This window comes from Sorex araneus, chromosome 4, assembly GCF_027595985.1.
Source record: "Sorex araneus isolate mSorAra2 chromosome 4, mSorAra2.pri, whole genome shotgun sequence".
Taxonomy (NCBI): Eukaryota; Metazoa; Chordata; class Mammalia; order Eulipotyphla; family Soricidae; genus Sorex; species Sorex araneus.
In genome coordinates this window covers 40,355,491-40,378,300 of record NC_073305.1, presented here as the reverse complement: position 1 = coordinate 40,378,300, position 22,810 = coordinate 40,355,491, and the positions used below count along the sequence as shown (strand labels likewise).

The 22,810-nt window shown below is 58.8% G+C and overlaps 1 protein-coding gene across 2 annotated transcripts in view; it reads right to left on the bottom strand.

Annotated features, from left to right (window-relative positions):
- The window catches only part of VIPR1 (vasoactive intestinal peptide receptor 1), a 40,282-nt gene extending 23,465 nt beyond the window's left edge, over positions 1–16,817 (bottom strand). For both annotated transcript variants that reach the window (XM_055136256.1, XM_055136257.1), the window contains exons 1-2: positions 16,698–16,817; positions 5,146–5,254 (exon numbers count right to left, since the gene is read on the bottom strand). In XM_055136256.1, the coding sequence (XP_054992231.1) occupies positions 5,146–5,254; positions 16,698–16,775 (187 nt within the window). In that variant the 5' untranslated portion in view covers positions 16,776–16,817. The remainder of the gene's footprint in view (positions 1–5,145; positions 5,255–16,697) is intronic.
- Between the last annotated feature and the right edge of the window lie 5,993 nt (positions 16,818–22,810).

Sequence of the window (22,810 nt, the reverse complement as noted above, 5' to 3'; positions counted from 1 at the left end):
GGCTTGACCCCTGGAACTTCATGGTCTCCGGAGCACTACAGGTGCGGTCCTGGAGACCCCCAAGCACTGCTGGGGCACCCAGGTAATGTCTGGCACTACAGGGCCAAGCAGCATTGTAGCGTCCAGCCCTTGCATTGAACTGCTGGTCCAGTTGATGAGAACGACCAGGAGGGACCCCTGGACATTTTGAACAATGCTTTAGAGATCCCCTCACCTTGAAAAAAACACCAATGTGTCCAAAATTTCATTTAAAAATAGGCTAGGAGGTATCAGAAAGGGCTGCAAATTATAATGCAGTGACACAGAGATGCCCTGGAGCGTCCCTTTGTGGCTCCCCTCCCCCCTCCCCCATCCCTCCGCATCCTCAGATTAAAATGAGAATCATGATTGGGTGGTAGCCTGGGAACCCCCAACTGCAGGCTGTGTTTCCCACTCGGGGTCTTTATCAACAGGCAGATAGAAATGTCACGACTGATGGTACAGCGGGTGACTCTGAGGGAGGTTTCACGGTCCCTGGGCCATGCTGCCAGTCCCATAGACCTGCGCAGGAAACCCAACCCTTGAACCCAAGTCAGTGCCAAGCTGCGCCCAGCCCAGCCCAGCCCGAGTCCGAAGGTCCCCGTGTTCCCAGGAGAGGGCCTGGGGAAGGGGAGCAGAGGGCTGACCCCGCCAGGTGAGATCCTGGGGCCGCTGAGTACCGGGGTGGTGAGAGCCAGGGGGCCACTTCCAGGGCGGTGGCAGCCCAGTGGCACCCCAAGGCCTGACTTTAGAGCACAGCCTCCCTTCCTTGGCGCCCCCAACCACTTGTGGGGTCCTGTCTCTACATCCAGTGTTTTGTTCTGAATGGCTTGAGGCGTGTGGGGGCTCTCTCCTGTCCCCCTCCCACTCCTGGGGAAGTCTCTCTGGAGGTCCGGAGGTGCCCTTCATGCCAGGCAAATCTGTGCAAGGCTCAGGACTCTGCTCACACCAACAGATGCTCGTGCTCCCTTAGTGGGGACCAGGCACTGCGCTGCCCTCTGTCACTTAGAGATCTGTTTCTTGGGCCCATTTTTTTCAAGCCCATTTTTTCTGGGCTTGGTACCCAGAGCACCTTGCCGGCATGTGGAACTGAGGTCAGTTCACAGGTTCCCTCTTGAGCAGGACCCCATCTCCGGGTCTGAGACGCCGTGTGTGCTTTCTCTGAGAGTTCTGCCTGGTCTCACCCTCTCGGCCAGTAACTGGGCACACCCTGCTGTGGAGGCCGGCTATGGTCACCCTTGGTCAGATTTGGTGCCCTTTGAGTCTCCAACTGTCCCTGCAGGGTGTGTGTGTGTGTGTGTGTGTGTGTGTGTGTGTGTGTGTGTGTGTGTGTGTGTGTGTGGTGGTGGTGGCGGAGGAGGCAAGAAGCTGGGGTTTCAGCTCTCAATTCAGATCACCAAAGCAGGCACAGAAAAGCAGAGATGCTCCGGGCTGAGTGTGGGTCCTTGAGCCCCGTGGACATTGCTTGGGGGACCCCCTCCAACAAGAAAAAAGAAAGCAAAGAGGAGGGCCAGGTCCTCCCCTGGGGGAGGCCATGCTTGGCTTCCAGGAATCTCAGCAGCATCAAGCGGGCCTGGACAGTGAGCTGGAGCTGGGGTGTAGGTGACGGTCAGGGCAGGGGGCCCGGGGTGGGGGGGAGGACTCGTGGCTGGAGAGGTTTCCTGCAGAGTCAGCGGGATGGAGTAGCTAAGGGCAGGGCAGGCGGCAGCTCAGCAAACGTGGGGCATACGGAGGGCCCGTTGACCGGAGCTGGGCTCAGAGCCTAAGGACCCTCTGTGTGCCACCCCCGGAGGCCCATGAGTCCCGAGTCACGTGTCACCAGACCCAGGGCTGGCCGGCTACATGTGCCCATTCCTAGAGATGCGGAGCCTGGGGTGGTGGGAAGGGAGCTAGCTAGGGAGGGCGCTCTGGTGTGTCATTTTAAAATGTATTTATTGACTGACTGATTGATTAGGGGGCTACACTCAGCGATGCTCAGGGGCCACTCCTGGCAGGCCCGGGGGGCCATATGTGATGCCTGGGAGTGAAGCTGGGTTGGCCACTGCTAGGCAAGTGCCTTACCTTCTGTACTCTCTCTCTCTCTCTCTCCCTCCCTCCCTCCCTCCCTCCCTCTCTCTCTCTCTCTCTCTCTCTCTCTCTCTCTCTCTCTCTCTCTCTCTCTCTCTCTCCCCCCTCTCTCCCTCTATCAGTTTTGATGCCCCTAGGGCCCACTCCTGGTTCTGTGTTCTGGTGGTGTTTTGGGAACATATGTGGTGTTGGGATTTGAACCAGTGTCACAGCTGCAGATACACACCAGGCAAGTGCCTTGACTTTTATTTTATTTATTTATTTATTTATTTGCTTTTTTGGTCACACCCAGTGATGCTCAGGGGTTACAAGTGCCTTGACTTTTATACTATTTCTCTAACCTTTGCTGAGTCACTTTAGAAACTGTGAGCCTAGACAGACACGTGGGGGAGACTCCCAGACACACATGCAAACACACATACATGGATATTAATTCTGACATGAAGGCACCAGAGATACCAGCAGAGCCAGGTGCACCAATATACATATACACACCTATACATACATACCCAGACACACACAGAGACCCCAGATATACACATTACATACACATATATACACACATGCATATATATATACACACAGAGAGACACACACAGAGATTCCCAAACACACACACATACACATATATACACACATGCATATATATATATATATATATATACATACACACACAGGGAGAGACACACAGAGCCACCCAGACACATATATACACACCCATACATACATATATATGTCACTGTCACTGTCATCCCATTGCTCATCTATTTGCTCTAGCGGTCACCAGTAATGTCTCCATTGTGAAACTTGTTACTGTTTTTGGCATATCAAATACATATGTATATATATTTATATATATACAGAGAACCCCAATACACATATTGCATACATATGCACACAATGCACACACATACATATATATACACACAGACACACACTGAGACCCCCAGACACACACATACATACACAAACTACATACACAAACACACACACATATATATATGTATACACATACAGGAAGAGACACACAGAGACCCCTAGAACACACATATATACACACATGCATATATATATACATACAGGGAGACACACACACAGACACCCAGACACACATATACACACCCATATATATATATACACATCCACACACATATATATACACACACAGACTCCCGGTACACACATACACACACATACATACACACATACATATACTCCCGATACACACATACACACACATACATACACACAGAGAGACACACAGAAACAGTCAGACACACATGTGTACACATATATACACATACACACAGAGCGTACTGGACGACACATTCAGTCATGCCCGGACTTGCACAGACTCATGCCTGTGGCACAGAGGCACAATCATGACTTCAGACAGACGCGGGCCAGGAGCGCACAGCTAGATGTGCAAGAACCTGCCAGAACCCCAGAATGGCAGCCCCGCTGCCCGCAGCCGTGTACCTGCCTCCCTTGGGCCCGAGGCTGACGGCCTGCTGACGGAACGTTGGCACCTGGCCGTCACCCTCCGCCAGCAGTGACCTCATTCGGGATCACGAGGGTGGCCGGCCTGCCGTGGGGCTGGGAGGTGGCACAGTGGGACCCAGAGTCTGGGGCCCAGAGTCTGGGGCCCAGGGCTCTCGGGGGTCCTATCCCCTCCCCTGAGGCCCACCTGCCAGTCCTGCTCCTCCTGCTCAGGTCGGTGGCGCACAGAGGCAGGGGGTGGGGGCAGCCACCCCTTGGCCTAGCCATCCGGCTGGGGCCCCGGGAAACAGGGCTCCCCTCCTCAAGAGCCGGGGAAGGCAGAGTCGTCTGCACGGCAACAGCTGCACTGTGGAGTTGGGGGCAGAGGGGCCTGGCAGCAGGGCCAAGGCTGGACTTGGGGCGGGGGTGTTCCTGGATTGTCAGCCTCTTTGGGGTACAGGGGAACTGAATGACGCTCTTCGCTCCTGAGTGAGCTGTATCGTGGTTAGCTCAGCCCCAGGAAGGTGCCCAAGGCGGGGCACAGCTTCCCTCCTGCTGCCCGCCCAGCCCCAAGCAGGGTGCTCACTCCCTCCCAGCCCGGCTGCTTCTCCAAGGCTGCTCCCCTCTCCCCGTCAGCTCCAGCAGCTTCTTTCCCAGACGGCACCTAAGTCAGTGTGGTGCTACGGAGCGGCTGAGGTGCTGCCCCCTGAGCTGGTGGCCCTGCTGGGGCTGGGCCTCTGTAGCTGTCCCAGGCACAGTTTTGAGGGATGGTGGGGAGCAGTGGACTCCCTGGCCTCTCTGAGACTGACCTTGACTTCCTGGCCATCAGCAAGACCTCTGGAGGGTGGGTGGGAGTGGGGAGTCCAAGTATGGGGCCATGTGTGGTGTCCCCTCTGAAGGCCGCACTGGGGGGCAGGGGCCAGACCCAGTCTCCACCCCCAGATGACAAATCCAGACTTGTGTGGATGAGCCAGGTCATCCTTTCCCTTCTTCTTCTTCTCTCTGTCTCTGTCTCTGTCTGTCTCTGTCTCTCTCTCTCTCCTCTCTCACCCCTGCCCCCATGGGCCTTAGCTTTCGTGTGGCCCTCTTGGTCACTTACTGCCACACAATGTCCTCTGCTCCCTCTGCATGGCTGACCAGCACAATGGCCAATCCTGGAGGTGACCAGGGCCAGGGCCCCCATCTCAGCTCTCCCAGCACCTCATCATCGTCCAAAGACACCCCCTCCACCCCCACGGGGCCCTGGGACTCCCATTCTGGGAGGCTGGCTGCCACGCACGTCACTTCCACTTTCCCTGGAGAGGGCACAGGGCCTCCCCGAGGCAGTGTTGACTCCACTCACTTTTCAGAGCCCCGACTTTGTTTCTCCTCCTCTGCTCACACTAGGGTCCCTCCGGGACCTGGGCAGTGTGGTGGGCGCGTGGAGGCCCATTGGCGTCCTGCTTCTTCGGTCTTCACCCCGACCGCCCCCCTCCTCCAGCCCCCTCTCCCCAGGGGCCTGGGCTCTGGGTATGGGATCGCCCTGTGAGGAGAAACGGGGCTCTGGGCTTGAGGCCCCCAGCCCTCCCCGTCGGGGCTCACCTTCCGTCTCGTTCTCCAGCTTGGCCTCCTCCAGGCACTGCTGGTGCTGCTCCTCGATGGTCTTCAGGTAGATGCACTCCTCCCGCTGCAGCCCCGCGGCCAGGCCGCCCTGCGGACAGACACGGGGAGGCATCAGCGGGCCCACGCTGGCCCCCGGCCCTGACCTGGGGAGCACGGGCCCCCCTGGGTTCCAGACCCAGAACGGATCCGAATTCCAGACTGAACCCAAAGTCAGGTCCTCAACTGAACCCCAATCCCAGTCCAGCCTGAACCCCGACCTCAGGCCCCAGGCTGAGTCCCAGTATTAGCCCCAGAGAACATTCCAGTCCTAATCTCGGCCTGAACCCAATCCTAATCCCAGACTGAGTACAATCCCAGGTCCCAGACTGGACCCCAATGTTAGACCCCAGAGCGAATTCCAATCCTGATCCCAGTTGAACCCCAGTTCTTATCCCAGACGGGAACCCTATCCTAGATCTGAAATTTAACCAATCTTAATCCAGACTGGACCCCAATTCTAATCCCAGATGGAATGCAATCCTACAGCCCCGAGCGAATTCCAATCCTGACCCCAGTTGAATCCCAGTTCCGATCCCAGGCTGAACCCTAATCCTCGCTGCAGACTGAACCTGGACCCTGACTTAGTGAGGACCCTGAACTCATCTGCTGTCTCTAAAACCTGGTCTGCCTCGAGGGCTTTCTCGTGGCTTCTTGGCAGCTTCCCCATCAGTGTCGCAGCTAATGAGGCTTTTGTTTCTGGGTTGCGGGACTGGACTCTGATGTCCTTCCCCGTTCCCTCCTCACTCCCTTGCCCGCCCCAGGTTGGTACAAATCTACTGCTATAGGGAGTTGGGTCCTGGCCTCTGGCAGTTCTGGCCAGGCCCAGGAGGAATCTGGGACCCGGACCGTTTTTCCTCATTCTAGGATCTTGTGCATAGACCCCAGTGCCACCAGCCGAAGACGACACTGGGCCTCCTTGTACAAACCCCACCTGCCTCCTTCTTAGCTGCGGAGATGCATGAAGCTGAGAAGCCCATTTAGGGGGTACCATTCCCGCGGGCTTTCCCAGGCTCTCCCTCTCCCTGCACCCCGCCCAGGATCGGGGTGGCAGGATCTGTAGCAGGGGCCAGGGTGTGAGGAGTGGCGATGATGGGCAGGAACAGCTGGGAAAAGCCTGATCCTGGGAGCACTGCGGGGAGGAGCCAGGCAAAGGCCTCCAAGAAGGACCTCCTGGACTGCTCACAGCTTCTCCCAATCTCTTTGTTTCTGTTTTTGGGTCACAATCAGGCAGTGCTCAGGGATCATTCCTGGCTCTGTGCTCAGGGATCCCTCCTAGCAGGACCTCCAAGGGACCGTGTGGGGTGCTGGGGATCGACCCTGCAAGGCAAGCGCCTGATCTGCTGTCCTATGGCTCTGGCCTCTCGGGCCGGAGGGAAGTGGCCCTCACCACCACGGCCCCACACCCACACCAGCTTCCTGGGGTCTGCCCAGGGAGGCGGAAGTCACAGCTCTAAGGGGCTGTGGGGACCATCCAGCAGGACTGTCCCAGCCGGAGATGCTAACTAAGTGTCCTTCAGGCCCTGCGGGGAGACCCTCTCCTCCAGCGCCTCCCCCACCTTCCCAGCTGACCCCGGGGTTTCTCCCCATGGGGCTGTGGAGAGGACAGTGAGGGGCTGCCCCCTCACCACCTTCCTTCCCCCTTCTGGGCCTGCAGACACCAGAGGCGTGACCCGGACCTTTGTTCTAAGTCAGTGACCCCCACTGCGGGGAGAGTCTTAGGCGCTGGGGTTCCAAGTTGAAGAAGCTACAACTCAATTCTCCAGGGGCCGCCCTGCTGTGTCCCTCCCGCCCCAATGGTCCCCCTGCCCTTGCTGAGCTTCGGGAGGACGTCACTGTCCCATGTTGCCCCAAGCAGCTGAACCCCACATCCCCGGGAAGGCCTCCTGGGCCAGGTGCCTTCCTCGGGTTGTTGTCTTTAGCAGCCACTGGGCAGAGACACTACAGGTGGGGGTTGGGATACTCAAAGCAACACAGGCTGCGGAGCTAGCAAGAAGGGGTCGAGCACAAGCCGTGGAGGCATGAGGCCGTGAGTTTTTTTCCCCTGTCCCCTGCAAGGCTCTATGCTCCCAAGTACCACTAAGTCTTGCCCGAGTGATGCAGTGATACCAGCATCACTAGGAGTGGCCCTAGGCCCCCTCCTAGCCCTGCTGGGGAAGCCCCTATAGATATAAATTAATATGCTATGAATAAAAGTGGGCCAGAAAGATTGATTGCACGAGAGGTAAGGTGCTTGCTTTGCATGCAGCTAACCCGGGGTCACATCTCTGGCACCCCCTATCAGCCCTCCCCACCAGCCCCACCAGGGGTGATCCCTGAGCCACGAATACGCCTTGAGCACTGCTGTGATCCGCAAATAAAAAAAAAACTACAACAATAATGATATAAGTAACATGTCTAGATGATGGAGAAGGACGGAGCTATTTGAATGAGCATTGAACGGAAATGCTACATTGTGCTCTCTTTGGGGTCACAGGCTTCCCCTCTTTTGATAAAGGTCAATCAGGCTGAAATTAAAGCCTTGTCTTCGGGAGCTGTGCGGACTCCCTCTGCACCGGCAGGAGAAGAGGGGTGGCCAGAGGGATGCCAAGGAGCCTCTAGAAGGGAAGACTGGGAACTGGCCATGGGGCTTGTAGACCCCACCCCCCCTCCCCTGCACCCCCCGCACAGAGGTCTGTTGGTCTGGCTTGGACCCAGTTCCTTCCAAACCCTACCGCCCTACAGCAAAAGCATGTGCTGCCTGTCTGCCCTCCTCTCTTGCTCAGGCCCCGCTCCTCATGGTCCCAGGGAGACCAGCTCCTTCCCCATGCAGAGCTCCCGGGCTCCTGATGACCCCTCTCCCAGGGCACTGCCAGGTGACCTGGCTTGGCCGAGTCAGAGCGGCCCTGGCAACCGGCCCTGGCCCCGGGCCCAAGGCAGTGGCCTTAGAGCCAGGAGGCTCACATTTGGGGCTTGGGATTGAGCAACGAGGCAAGTGGACTTGTTCTTTCCCACTGGACTGGAAACCTCAGAGGATGCAGGGGCTCAGCGACTGCCACCATCTTGCTGCCAAGAGGAACACCACGATAAGTCAGGCAGGGGAGAGAAAGGGAGAGGAACCGGGCTCTCTTGAGCTGGGCTTGCCTGAGCGCTGGAACTCAGCGAGGCCTGAAGCCAACCCTGCTCCCTGCCGCAGGGGTCTATAGCTTTCGTCCTGGCTTGAACTGGGCGAGGGAGAGTTCGTCCCTGTCCCCCAGAGAGTTCAGACTCGGGTGCTCTGAAGGCAGGACGGTGTCCACGCTGTTTGTCGGGGATCTTGTGTAATCACCCAGGGCATCACGGGATTCCTGGCTCCTTCTGCGTGCCACCCTCTGAGGGCAGGAAGGCCCTCCGCCCGCTCTGCCAGCTGACTGTGCCCCCCTCCCTGCCCCCAGCGGCACAGTCCCAGAACAGAGACTGGACACAGAGGGGCGGTGTGCAGTGCTCAGGGCCCCTGGGGCCCCGGGGAGCTAGGGCTACTTCAAATAAAGCGGGAGGTGGTCTGGAAGGACTACCGTGGGTCCATCTGTCATCACCGACTAGTGAAGGACTGGGTCCTTTCTGGAGAAGGGTAGGGGAAAGAGGGCCCTGAAACAGGCCCGGAGGTCACCCGGCGAACGTCCATTCTCAGAGGGGACCAAAGCCTTGAGCACGGGTCTGGACTGCGTCAGCCATCTGGCCAACCCGTGCCCTTTGGGAGACAAGGCCAGGGCAGCTCCCTCTAGCCCTTATCACGGAGGAATTCAGGCAGACTTTGGACTTCCTCTTCCACTTATTTCCGTATTCTAAACATCCTCATTATCCCTCCGCGCTCCAGAGCACAGGGCTGGACAAGTCCCAGCTGGACCCGGTCACACCACCGACGACTAATCGCACGGCGGGGCTCCGGGGAAGGAGTGAGTGGGGTGTGGGGCTCACGGAGGACGGGTACCAGAGGTGAGCCTCCGAGCACGTGTGCGAGCTTGACAAATGAGAGACGGGCAGAGTAAGAACATTCCAGAAAGCAGGAGCGGAATGTGCTTGTTCACATGCCTTGCGCGTGAAGATCCCCAGGAAGCCCACGGGGGGCTGCGGCTTATGCTGGCACCAGGGGCCTGATGAGATGGACACTGCCAGGGGCGGGGGGTCCAGAGCCGCCTCAGGTCCTGCCTGATGGGCACTGTGGCTGCCAGTAGCAGCCCCTTCAGGCTGAACCGTGTCTCCCCAACCTCGTTCTCCCACGCCACACCTCTGCTGGCCCACGAGACCCAAGCCCAGGCATGATGACCAGTGTTTAAGGCCCCTGTCCACTCACAGCGCCGGCGACATCTCCCGATGCATTCCGCACGGAGAAGAGAAAACGGGGCTGGCACCCAAAGCCCTCCCCGCATCCTTGGCTGGGCTGAGCGCCAAGCGAGCTTCAAGGCAGCCTGGTAGTGAAGGTGGGTTGAAGCGACAGCTTCAGGACAGACTGCTCCCCACCTCCTACTCAGGGACGCTGCTCCCGAGCCCAGAAGGGACCCAGTGCGAGGAGGTGGGGAGCTTCTTTCCCACCTGGGCTCCCTGGCAGCCCCTTCTGTTGGCTGGCTGGGGAGTCGGGAGAGAATTCCCCGTCTGCCACTGGGGGCAGCAATGAATTGAGTCTTGTTAGTGCCACTTCCACGGTGGGGCCTCTGTTTATTCTCCTCCCCACGTGGGGCTCCCTGAGATCTGGGGTTACGCCTGCATTTGGGACTCTTAGCTGCAGGGGCCTGGAATGATGTGGTAGGACTGCTGCAGGTATTGGGAAGGGGTCCTCAGTCCTTACTGGGGCATCCTGCACCCTGGAATCCAACCCCCAACCTCAGGCCAAGAACAGAGGATGATGGTGAGTGGGAGAGAGAGAGTAGGGCGGTGGGGAGGGAGAGGGCCAGCCAGACCCTTCCAGAGCCGGACCCGAAAGGCTACAACAGCCTGGGCGAGATGAGACAGGAGAGAACCATTCTCGCCTCCAAGTGAGTGAGTGAGTGCCAGGGGCCACAGCGTGTGGCTTGGCTCCGGAAATTTCTCAACGGAGGCCAGTTCTTCTGCGGGTACAGAAAAAGGGAGAAATGGAGCAGGGGGGTGGACAAGGGGCTCAGGAGTGCCCCCCCCGCCCTTGTGAATCTCCTCACCATCACCTCCTATCCCACCATCCACTTAAGTCCCTTTCCCCCATGAAATGACAGGATCACGGGAGACCGGGAAACCGAGGACCCAGAGTGAATGTGAAGGACCACAGTTCCGTGTTCGAATGGGCAGAGGAGCTGGAGGTCTACCTGGAGAGGCCGAGGGGAGAGGCTAGAGGGAGAAAGGATGAGGGAGTGGGATGGGCACAGAGGGAGGCAGGGAACCATGGAATCCAGATGTTGTTGGGAAGAGGAGAAACATGTGCCTGGCTTGGCAGAGGGCACTGAAAGGAATGGAGGAAAATACCATGGTGGGGCCCCGGGAGTGGATCAAAGGGATGAGCACCTGTTTCGCATGCAGGAGGCCTTGCTTTGATCCCCGACACTGAGCCGGGAGTAGCCCCATGCGCCGCAGGGTATGGCTGTCCCCCAAGAAAACCTCAACTTCCTGTGCAGGAGCACAGGGGAGGGGATGCACAATGGTTTGATCCAGGTGGTGGCTACACAGGTGTGCCCCAGTGCGACCGTCAGCTGGGTGCCAACTAAGACACGAGAGCCAGAGGGATGGTACAGTGGGCAGGGCTCTTGCCTTGCATGTGATGACACGGGTACGATCCCCAGCACCCCCTGGGGGTCCCTGAGCATCACCTGGAGTGATCCCTGAGTACAGAGCCAGGAGTCAGCCCTGAGCACAACTGGATGTGCCTCTCCCCAATAAAACCCCAAACAAACAACAACAACGAAGACAGGCGCAAGTGGCTAAGAACTCCCTGCAGCTGGGGGTGTGAGGTGGCCTGCCGCAGCTCCACCAGAAGCCAAAGCCCTTCCTCGAGGGGAACCAGACTCCAGGGTCAGTTCCCTGTTGCACAGCTTCCATCGGGTTTCCCCACCTCACCTGTAAAGTGGGGACAACAGCACCCTTGCTGCCAGGGAAGCTGAGGGTGCTGGGTCAGAAGCACCAGAGGACTGGCAGGAGGAGCTGGCAGCAAGGGCCCAAGCCCAGCCTGACCCGTGATGCCAGGCAGGCCTGTGTGGCAGAGGTGGACCTGGCTCTAGCCACTGCCTCATGCCCTGCATGGCCACAGGCTGTCTGAGCACCTTTAACCGCCCCCTCCCACACCTCTCACGGTCAGCTGTGTATAGCTCTGGCAGTTGGCACTGCCCTGGTCCCCACAACAGTCATTCCTGGCCCCCCTCCACGCTCTTTCACCAAGTCTGGGCAAATGTGGATTCTGCCAGCCACCCCACCTCCGGAGGCAAGGCTGTGCTCTGGGCAGCAGGAGGCTGGAGTGAGAACTGACCGTGTTGTGGCGTGTGTGTTTGCTGAGCTGGAGGGGGAGAGAGGGATGCGGGCTTGGGCGCCGGGCAAGAGAGAACGCTCCACAGTGTGCAGTGGGACCCAGAGGAGGGCCCTGGCTGGTGGGAGACTGTGGTGGACACTCAGCCTCCCGTGACCCCACACCCATCCCGAGGCTCTCCCCGGAAGGCTGACTTAAACGAGTGATGAAACCCTGCGCTTTCCCTGCAAGGGATCCTGGGCAAGGAGAGAAAAGCCGGGGCAAGGGGGCAGCCGGGGATTTAGGCTGACCATTTGGTGAGCATCCTCTGCCTCTCGAAAGTCATCCTGGGCACCCCTGGGGGAAGAGAACTTGTCTGGGAGCATGGGGTGATGCTGGCAGGGGGGCCACCTGCAGAGGGGGTGTGTCTTTGAAATGCAGGATTAGTTGGTGCTCACTTTTCCTTGGCTGGTGCCCCGCTGTGCTAGTAGAACTTGGTGTGAGGAGAGCAGGAGACACTTCTGGAGAGAGTCAGACCCTCCCCTCCACACACACAGCTGTGGGGGACCTAGAAGGACGGGGTGCTGACCCCCAAGCCTTGCTCCATGTCTACCCACCTGGCCAACTCTCTGCTTAGCCTCCCTAAGGACACAGACAGAAAAAAAAAATCCCTTGCAGCTCTACCAACTCCGACCCTCAATTCTAGAATATTCTAGAATATTCCAGGTGAAGGTGTCCTGGTTGATTGTTTGGTGTAATGACGGTATCCTATTTAGACAGGAACAGATCCTCTGGTTTCAGAAAGACATCTTAAAATAATGTGGGGTGAAAGGCCAGAAGCGCTATAATTTTTCTGAAAATATTCCAGCCAAAAAGGCCAATCATACAAATGTTAATGTTAAAGGTTAATAGTGGTCAAACCGAGGAACAGGGAGGAAATGAGCCAGAAATCCCTACACCGCCTTTCTGCCAACACTACCCCAGCATTCTCCAACTGTTTCCACTTGCAACCCCTTTTCTCCTGAGAAGCATTTACGCAAACAGGTACATGAAATGGGTCTATAAATCAAACAGTCACTGATAATGCACCATAAAGAAATTCATTCTAAAACAGGTTTGGTAAAAGTGACACCCCACCATTAAAGCAGTCCGACTCAGGGATGGATTATTTCCACGTTGTTGTATGATTCTCTACTTTTTGTTGCTGTTGTGTGTGTGTGTTGGGGGGTGTTAACACTCACTGGTGCTTGGGTGGGGCAGGGGCCACACCTGACTGTGCTGGGGATGGAAGCCAGGACTTTGCACATGTAAGGCGTGTGCTCTACTACTTGGCACACCCCCCCATACCTCGCTGTGCTTTAAAAAATTCATTTGACTGGGCTGGAGCCATAGTACAACAGGGAGAATGCTTGCCTTGCACACAACTAACTTGGGTTCAGTTCCTGGCACCCCGTGTAGTTCCCCTAAGCGCTGCCAGGAGTGATCCCTAAGTGCAGAGTCGAGAGCGAACCCTGAGCACCACCAGGTGTGGCCCAGCCACAGAAAGAAAAAAGAAAATTCGTTCGGCAAGTTTCATAATGTAGTTCCACAACAGCAACAGCACCCATCGTAAGGTGTGGGGATGGGACTGTGTTTCTTCTCTCCTGACCTCCATGGAGGGGTGGAAGAAGGTGGACAGATTGCCCCCCTGTTCCTGGGTGCAGCGAGAGCTGCTCTGTGTTGGGAAGTCAGGCGGGAGTGTGGGTTCTGGGACGCCAAGCAGAAGGGACTGGGGTCGAGGAATGAGGCTTTGTTTGGTCCCCCGCCCCACCCCTGCACCCACAGCAGAGAAGGAGCCCAGGCTGGTGACAGGCTTCACCGAGGTTGCTTTGCCATGGCAACTGCCACCCTCTGAGGAGGTTCAGTCCTCACCACTCATCCTTCCCTGCCCAGCCCGTCACCTCCTTGGACCTGGAGCCACCTCCCTACCAGCCACCTGGCCATGCCAACTCCTCCCTGCCCCCAGGACTCCTGCCTGCTTTGGGGACCCCCTGGGTATGCACGGCTCCTGAGCTGGGGATAAGGGGTAGAACCTCTAGGTCCCTGTCGCCACAGACTCTGCCCCACAGAACCCCGAATCCCAGCCTGGCTTCTCGTTGAGACGAAGGCGGAAGATCTTGGCCAGTCTCTCGCCCAGGCCCCTGCTCTCCTCCTCCTTTCCCGCGGGGAGGGACGGATGTGGTCCCACAGAGACCAGGGAGATGCACAAGGGCAACTGGCCGTTGCTACGGGGAGGCAAGACCCGGCGCAGAGCCCAGGGCAGAGATCCCCTCAAGGAAGGTGGAGCCTCGGGACGCCAGGACGGGAGGGCGGCCATCTCGGGGACAACTCACACTTCCAGCACTGGCCCCAGGGGGCAGGCCCTGGTGGGCTACTGAAGAGGGAGCCTGGAGCCTCACGCAGTCACGCTCCCTCATGGCCCGGATGTGGTGGCCTGTGGGGGAACGCTGCAGAGGCTGCACCTCCGCCGCCAGGCAGGATGCTGACAGCACGCGGGTCTTCAGGAGGGGGCGGTACAGCCGCCTCAGAGAGGAGGGAGAGGAGCCCAGCCCCTCCAGCTTCTGGGGGGACACTGGGGGCCCATGGTTCCGCCAACCGACCAACCAACAGCTTTATGGCTGGGGTGGAAGTGGAAGATGAGTCCGTTTGGCCAAACTCTTCAGGGCATTGGTCTGCCTCCTCCAGGAGCCTTCCCTGATGACAACCCTAGCCCTAGTCCTGGGAGGCTGTAACATCCCCTCTCTCCCCTCAAAGATGCTCTCCCGGGCCTGGGCTTTTCCTTCTTGGTCACCCCCATCAGCTTGAGACTCTTCCCAGGGCAGAGCTCTGAAAACTGGGGGCAGGGGGGTGAAGAGGTGGTGAAGGTGCCCCTATCTTCACAGTTCCTGGGCCGAGCACTGCCCTGAGGGTTCTGCAGGCAGCTTTACTGTGGGAGGTGCAGGGGACGGCCCGCCTGCCAGCGGCTTGCAAGCAGACTTCCTCCTCCATTGCAACACTGGTGGTTTTTTCTTTTCTTTTTTTTTTTTTTTCGTTTTTTCTCTGCTTCCCCATTCAGAGATTTCCCTTCCTTGGTGGAGGTCAGGGCCCCATAAGTAGGAGTGATAAAGCCTGGGCCCTTCAAACTGGACTTTGCAGCTTCTGTTTTTATGACTCTGGTTCTATCAGTCACCCCTTCCCCAGTCCCCCCACATGCACACACCTCGGTCCTGCTGCAGAGGCTGCCTGGAAGGAGCAGGTGGGGCCTGCTGGGGAGGCCAGGAGGGAAGTGGGGCCTCCCGCTCCAGCTGGCCTTCGCCCAGTCCTGACCCGGGGGTCCAGTAGGCTTAGAGACATGGGAGCTGAGAGACCTTGGTCCTCAGCCCCAGAGATGGGCAGTGAAGAGAGCTGAAGGGTGAGAACAGACAGGTCGGGGCTGAGTAGGCTGGATGGAGCAATCAGGGAAGACTGTCTGGAGGAGGAGGAGCTGGAGTCAGGTAGAAAATAAAAGAGGATCTAGAAAGACAAAGGAGCACTTAAGAAGGCAGGCGTGCTTGTGTCAGGAAGTGGGGCCAGATGTGACCCAGCGTGAGAAACTGAGCCCCGCATGCGCAGAGAAACCTCCAGGGAGGAGGGAACCGGGTGCCAGGGATTGGTTCTGAGATCCCCGATTCGTTCAAGGAACATATGAGTGGTCAAGGCCCAAGTGCTGGCGGTGGGTGCAGGGGCCAAGGGGTTTGTGGGTGAGGCCAGGAGGCTCAGGGACAGAACTTGGGGAGACTCTGACTATGCAGGATGTGGGGGTTCCTGACCACAGTCTGCTCTGGGCACAGGTAACAAAGCTCCCCGCTCACAGTCGGGTGGACAGGAGCGAGGTGCAAGTGCAGGGGCTTTCTCTCCTGGCAGAGGCAAAGGTTGGGTGCCGGGTGCCGGGTCCCCTAGCCCGGGCTGCAGGTGTGCGTGGTGGGAGCAGGCGGGAGGTCGAGGGAGACTGGGTGGGTGGGTGGGAGGGAAGCTGATGACCCACTCATGTCAGTGGGTCATCCTGGGAGGAAAGGTACTGACCGGTCAGGGCACTCACTCTGCTCTGCCAGCTGCTAGCCGGGAGCTGGAGGCAGGCTGGAACCCACTGGGGCTTTACACCCAGATTCCTCATATCTGGGTAGGGAGAGAATCGGCCTCTGTTTTCGGCTGTCGAGAGAGGTGAGGGAGGTGTGTGTACTTGTGTGTGTGTGTGTGTGTGTGTGTGTGTGTGTGTGTGTGTGTGTGTATTTGGAGCTTCACAAGGCCCATCTGTAAAATGGGCTTGGGGAACCTCCAAGAATCTTGAGGTCTCCCCTGCTCTCCGAGATGGCTCGTGCATCTCCTGCCTGTATGGGGACCTGCCCAGGTGAGTCCTCCACAGACAAGCGCAGGAGCACCCTGGACCTGGGCGGCTGCCACATTGAGTTAGGAGCACACAGCAACCCTTGCGGGGTAGAAGCCGAAAGTGCGAGGGAGGAAGGCTGAGGTCCCTGCTTGGTGGCGGGCGGCTCCCGGCCCGCCTTTTCGCAGTCATAAGTGAGGTTGTTATCGCCCGACCCTCCCCTGCCCCGCCGCGGTCCACCTCGGCGGCCCGTGCGCAGGAAGGGCCGGCCAGCTGCTCTCTCCCGGGCTCCCCGAAGCCCCTGCCTTCCCGGCTCCCGGCACCCGCCCAGCCCTGCGTGCTGCTCGCCGAGCCTTCACCCCCGCACTGGAGTACACACACCCGGCACCCGGCCCGGCACCCGCACAGCCTCCCACCCACGCACCCACCCAGTCTCCCGCGACCTCCCGCCTGCTCCCGGGGCTCCCGCCACGCGCACCTGCAGCCCGCGCGCCTCGCAGGCTGCCCGGGCTAGGGGACCCGGCACCGGGGCGCCCGCACTCCTCCGCGCTCCCAATCTGCTCGGGAGCGGAGGCGGGGAGCCGGCGCTGCTCCCTGCGTCCCCCGTGCACAGACGTGCGCCCCAGACGGCGGGGCTCCCGCCGCCCCCCGCACCGCCCCGCGCCGCCCCGACCCCGCGGGGCGGACACTCACCGAGGGCCCGCGGGCGCAGGCCAGGGCGCCGAACAGCACGCAGAGCCAGGGGGCCGGCGGCGGGCGCGGCGGGCGCATGGCTGGCCCCGAGCCCGCGGCGGGCGGCCCCGCGCGGGTCCAGGGCGGGCGCGCGGCTCGGCCGACGTGGGAGAGGCCGCCCGAGAGCTGCGGCGGCCGCCGGGGCCCCGCCGCTAAGAGGCGCCTCTCGGGGCCGGGCCCCGGGGGCTCGCCTGACGGGCGGCGGGCCCAGCCAATGGGCCTGCAGGGGCGGGGCTGCGGCGCAGGTGTGGGCGGGGCCGGGGACGCCCTTGCCGCTCCGAGTCCCGGCGGCGTCCCCCGCGGGTGCCGCGGCGCGACGCGCGGACGGACCTTCCCCGCCGGGCTCCAGACCCCCGAGAGTTTCGAGACCCCCGCCCTCGCCGCCGTCCTTTCCTGCTCGCTCCCTCAGCACGTTGCCCGGCGTCTGATTGCGCCCTCCCATCCCCGCACGCTGCCCCCACACGCGGTCCCCATCCCCTTGTCACCTTCACCTTCCGAGTCGGATGCCCTCGACGTCCGCGCCCCAAAGGGTCACCTCGGACACCTCCCGCGTCTGCCGTCTTGCGCCCGACGCGGGGTCGCGGGCCACCGGGTACAGGAGGGGCTCATTGTTGAGTTAGTTCATTTTTTCTTTTTTCTTTTTGTTTTTTTTGTGCCACACCCGGCCGTGCTCAGGGCTCACTTCTAGACTCTGCGCAGGTCTCACTCCTGGGGGTGGGGGTGGGGGGAGTGGAGGTTGGGGAATCCTATGGTACCTGATACCTCCCGTGGCTGCCTTCGGTGCCGGGTCCGGGGTCTCGGGCCAGAAGCCACCGGGTACAAGGAGGGGTTCATTGGTCAATTGGTTCATTTTTTCTTTTTTTCTTTTTGGTTTTTGGGCTACACCCGACTGTGCTCAAGGCTTACTCCTGGGGGATCGGGGGATCCTATGGGGTGCCGAGCCCGGGTCGGCCTTGCGCAAAGCAGGAGCCCTCCCCGCCGTGCTCCCGCTCCAGCCCCCGGCACAGACCGCGCTCAAGGCGCAGCTCCGGGTTTCTCGGGGCCGCCCCATGCGCGCCCGGGTGTGCGGGGCGCCGGCTGGGTTCCTGGGCTCCGGCGGAGTGCAGGGTCCGCTGCGGCGGGAAAGGCGTGTCCGCGCCCTCGAGTCTCGGGCTGGGGCCCACGCAGGAAGGAGGCCGGGCCGGAGCTCCAGCGCCCCCACGCGGGGAGGGAACCCGCGCGCGTCCGAACCGGCCCCAACCGAACCGCCACCTCCTTCTGCTTCTCTTTTGCAGCCCGCGCCGCGTGCCTCTGGGGTCTCCTCGCTCGCAGCCTCGCGTCTCGGGCCCTGGGTGACATCGGGCCAACTTGTCTGCACCGCCCGTGGTTGGGGGTGGATTTAGGGGGCTCAAATGTGACGCGGGTTCACAGGTAGCACAGGGCTCACTTGGTCTTGTGGACCACCAGGCGAGCACTCTGCCTTCCCTCCAAGCGCTGGAGTGGCGATGCTGGCCCCGCGGATGGCGTTGGGGATGGGTGGGTCGGATAGGGTCTGGGGTAGGGAGGGGTTCGGCGGTGGAGAGGCTCAGAGGGCCCGCCCTGGGCGTGTAGCAAGATGTGCAGCTGCACGAAGGAGGTCCACCTTGGGCTAGCTCAAGGCAGGTGTGTCAGAATTTAGAGCGGACACAAAGGACTGACCCCAACAGCGCTGGAAACTCAGGAGCGTGCCTGTGGGTGCTGGGGGTGGGTGCAGTTAGGAAAAAGCATGCTAAGACAAGCGCCCAGCTTCTCAATTTCAACTTTTTGGGGATGTACGCTCTTCCTTCTTTACTCCCTCCTTCCCTCCCTCCCTCCCTCCCACCTTTCTTCCCTCCCCTCCCCTTCCTTCCCTTTCTCCTTTCTTCCTTTGTCCTTTCTTTCATTTCTCCTTCCCTTCCCTTCCCTTCCCTTCCCTTCCCTTCCCTTCCCTTCCCTTCCCTTCCCTTCCCTCCCTACTTCCTTCCTTAAATATATATCAATATTTTTCTGTGTGCCAAGCTCAGAGCTGTACCCTGTGGCTTTTCTTGCCAGAGGAGGACCCAGGAGCTGTCAAGCACAATTTCTGCTTCTGTCTAGATATGATCTGAACAATCTTTGGTGTGGTGGCTGTGGGAGGTCACTGTCCTGGCCATGCTGAGGTTCACCCCCATTCCCCCAGGGGAGGAAGTATTTGAAAAATCACCAGTCTCCTCAGTCACCCCCACTTCTGAGGGTTCTTGCGTGACTCTGTTAGCAATCCTCTGAGTGGGAGAGAGTCAGAGGAGAGGGGGCTTGACTGGTATGCAGCTAGACCCCAGTCCAATCCCTAGCACCCTTGTATGGCCCCCCAAGCCTTGCCAGGAGTAACCCCTGAGCACTGTGGGGTGTGGCCCAACCTTCTCTCCAGTACCCTTTCAGGTCTCATCTTTGCAGGGACTCAGAGATTCTGTGCTCCCAGGGGTGACCTCTGCAGGCAGTTAGGAGCCCTCCAAGTGCATGACATGATGCACCCAGAGGGTTTTTTTTTTTTTTCGGTCACACCCGGCTATGCTCAGGGGTTACTTCTGGCTCTGCACTCAGAAATTACTCCTGGTGGTGCTCGGGGGACCATATGGGATGCTGGGAATCAAACCCAGGTCAGCCTCGTGCAAGGCAAATGCCCTACTTGTTGTGCTATTGCTCTAGCCCCACACCCAGAGGTTTTGACTTTGGTGGTCTTAGTGAGCTGCTGCCTGTTCTAGCCCCTGCCAGCGAGAGCATGACTACATTCTACCCTGTGCTTCCCCCCTGGCCCGTGGCAGTTCTGTTCTCTCTGGGCACGAGGCTCTGGGGCACTTGTGAGAGCCCCAAGGCAAGTGGACTGGGTGCAGGAGAAACCCACGGCCCACTTTGCCGTGATTCTGGTGCCTGGGCCAGCAGTGGCTATGGCAGGGAGAACAGGGAGTGATCCTAAGGCAAGGGTGTGGGGACTCAGGTGACCCCTGCCCACAAGACACCTGTCCTGAGCCCGAGACCCACTGGGCAAGTCTGCGGGCAGTGACCATGGCTGGAAGGGACTGGAAGGAAGGTGGCGGCTAAGGTGGTTCTCATGCAACCACCCTGCTGCAAACATCGCTTCTTTAGCTCTTTCCAGACTGTTCCCCGGTGAGCTCCCTCTCACCCCATTTCCTTATTTATCACAGAACATCCAGCCACACTGAAGCCCTCTAACCAGAAGATTCAACCCAGGGTAAACGTGATTAAGTTTCAACCGATGACTCCTGCATATCCGGCCATGGGTTCTGAGGCTCTGGGAAACTTTCCATGGGCCACTCTTGGGCAAGGGGTGTCCCAAGAGGGCATGTGAGGAGCTCACCATCGGAAGCAGCAGGTGTGTGTGTGTGTGTGTGTGTGTTGAGGGGATAGACTCAAGACTGTTTTCTATCCCCACACCCTGTCCAGAGCCCCCTAGGAGCTGGTCTTTGTCTCACCCTCCAGCCACCCCTGTATCCTGCCCCCGCCCCATGCAATGATTCAGAAAAAATTTTGTTTTAAGTCTCTCCTGCTTCCCAGGTACATCTCCCGGTCTCTGGCCCAAGTCCCATCTCCCTTCAAGTGCCAGGAATCACTGGGGTGCAGAAAGAAAGTGGTGGGGGGGAAGAGCGGGTGGAAGCGCCACTGGCACCCCTGTGATGACAGACACGGGGGCAGGGAGAGAAGCCGCAGCTCCTCACTCAGAGCCTGCTGGCTTCCTGTCTCCCTGCTGTGGGGGCTGCCGCCCTGGTCTCCCCTCACCCCCCAAGTCGTGCACCCCAGGTTTCAAAGCTCCCAGCTCTGGAGCTCAGTGGTGGGAGGCTCTATTCCTGGCTTGGTTTCTGGACCGTAGCCAGCAGTGCTCAGGGCTTCCCTCTGGCTCTGTTCAGGGATCACTCCTGGAGGGGCTCAGGTATGTGGTGTCTGCATTGGCCCCTGGGGGGAGGCTCCCAGGGAGGCAGGAGGCCGGCGGGGTGGGGGGCTGGGTCTTGGGCTGCCAGTGGGGACCCTGACTGGGCTGGAGTAGGGAGTGACTGTTCTAGTAGCCCCTTCTGGACTCATCCACTGCACTGTGAGCTCACCCCAGTGTCCTCGCTGGGCTTCTGAGTCAGTTGAGAGGTCTCAATTTAGGGTTTTATTTACCCCAATGAGTTTGGGCAATAGCTCCCTCAGCCTAAAGTGCTCAGGCTGCATTTCTTTCTTTTCTTAAATTTAATTTCATTTTTATAAAGTTGTTTACAATAATTTATTACATTTAATATTCCAACACTAATCCCACCAACATTACACCTTACCACCACCATGTTATGAATGTTTTTACCCCGACCCCCAAAGTCTGCCCCCAAAGCAGGAATACTTTATTTTATATTACTCATTATGAATAAACTGCCTAAAAATGATCCAAATAAGTTTCCTTAAAGAAAAGTGTGTGGAGATTGTTGCATTTCATTCTGGAGCCTAATCATTAAGCCCTTCTCTTGGCACATCCATGATGTAGAGTATGAGATGTCTACAGGGATTCTAAAATTTTAAATATGGTGACACAGCTGAGGTTAGTTGTTCTTGTGTTGCTCTCTCCTGAGAGATTTGTTTGTGAGTCTCTGGGTCATGGCCATTAATGAGCTTGGATGGTACCAGAGGCAGTTCCTAGGTGTGACTGCCAGGCTCCTGGCATCAAAGGGAGATGGGAGGAGGTCACCTATTCCCGATTCCATGTGAGCCTGGAGATTTCGGTCACAAGTCCTGCATATCTGAGTTTTTTTTAAAGCAGATTCACTCATGGATAAGGCTCGTCTGAGCCTGTGGAAATCATCTATGAGCATGGCAGCCATTGAGTTCTGAAGGTTTTTGGCTGCTGGGGCTCTGTTGGGGTGGGGGTGAGGAGGGACTCACCTGCCCCCCCCTCTCGGGTTGCCCCAGATGAGATAGTAAGGCTGCATTTCTTTGGGTTCCATTTCCCACATTCCTCCTGGGAAGAAAGGCATCTTGACTCCAAGTGAAGGTTTTGAAGTGCTGAGGAATGATGCTCCAACCTCTCTGTGAAACGCACGGAGTCACGTCATTTCCTTCTCTACTCCGGTCCCATCCCTACTCTTGTCTGGCCGTGCTGGGTGCTGGGAATGTCACAGTGATGTTAATATGTTCCAGCTCCTCCAGGGGAACCTAGTGCTCTGAAGGAGGGCACTGGGGCAAGGGGAATCTTCTGGTGGTACCACACGGGAGGCAGGAGATGGAGGGAGAATCCTGACTTGACAGATGGGCTACACTGTTCCTGGCCCTGGGCCAGGGCCCGGGCAGCAGGGGCAGGGAGGGCAGGCTGCCAGCTCCAGGTGTGCAGTTCAGACCCTCAAGGGAGCAGGGGCTGAGATGAGGTAGGGTGGCAGAGTTCCCAGGACTGTGGGGGTCCGGGGAGAGACAAAGGAGGAGGGTGGGTGGCAGGGGTGGAGGGAGGGTGTGTCTGTTCGTCTCTGAAGTTTGTTGAGGAAAGCACAGACTCAGCTCAGAGGCTGTGTGTGGGCCAAGGGTTCCCTAGGTGCTGTCCCTAGAGGCTGGCAGCTCACTGCACCCTCCCTCTCATCCCCCTCCCTCCCTCCCTCCCTCCCTCCCTCCCTCCCTCCCTCCCTCCCTTCCTTCCTTCCTTCCTTCCTTCCTTCCTTCCTTCCTTCCTTCCTTCCTTCCTTCCTTCCTTCCTTCCTTCCTTCCTTCCTTCCCCTTCCCTTCCCTCCTCTTCTCTTCCCCTCTCCCCTCCCCTCTCCTTTTCTCTTTCCCCCTCCCTTCCCCTCCCCTTCCATTTCCTTTCCTTCCCTTCCCCTTTCCTCTCTTCCCCTCCCCTTTCCTAACCCTTCCTTCTCCTCCCCTCCTTTTCTCCTTTCTTTTCCCCTCCTTTTCCCTTCCCATTCCCCTTCTCCTCCCCTCCCCTTCCCTTCCTCTTCACTTCTTCATCCCCTTTCTCTTTCCTTCCCTTCCTCTCCCCTCTCCCCCTCTCCTTCCCTCATCCCCTGCCTTTCCTTCTTCCCCTCCTCTCCCCTTCCCTCCCCATCCCTCTTTTCCCATCTCCACTTCTC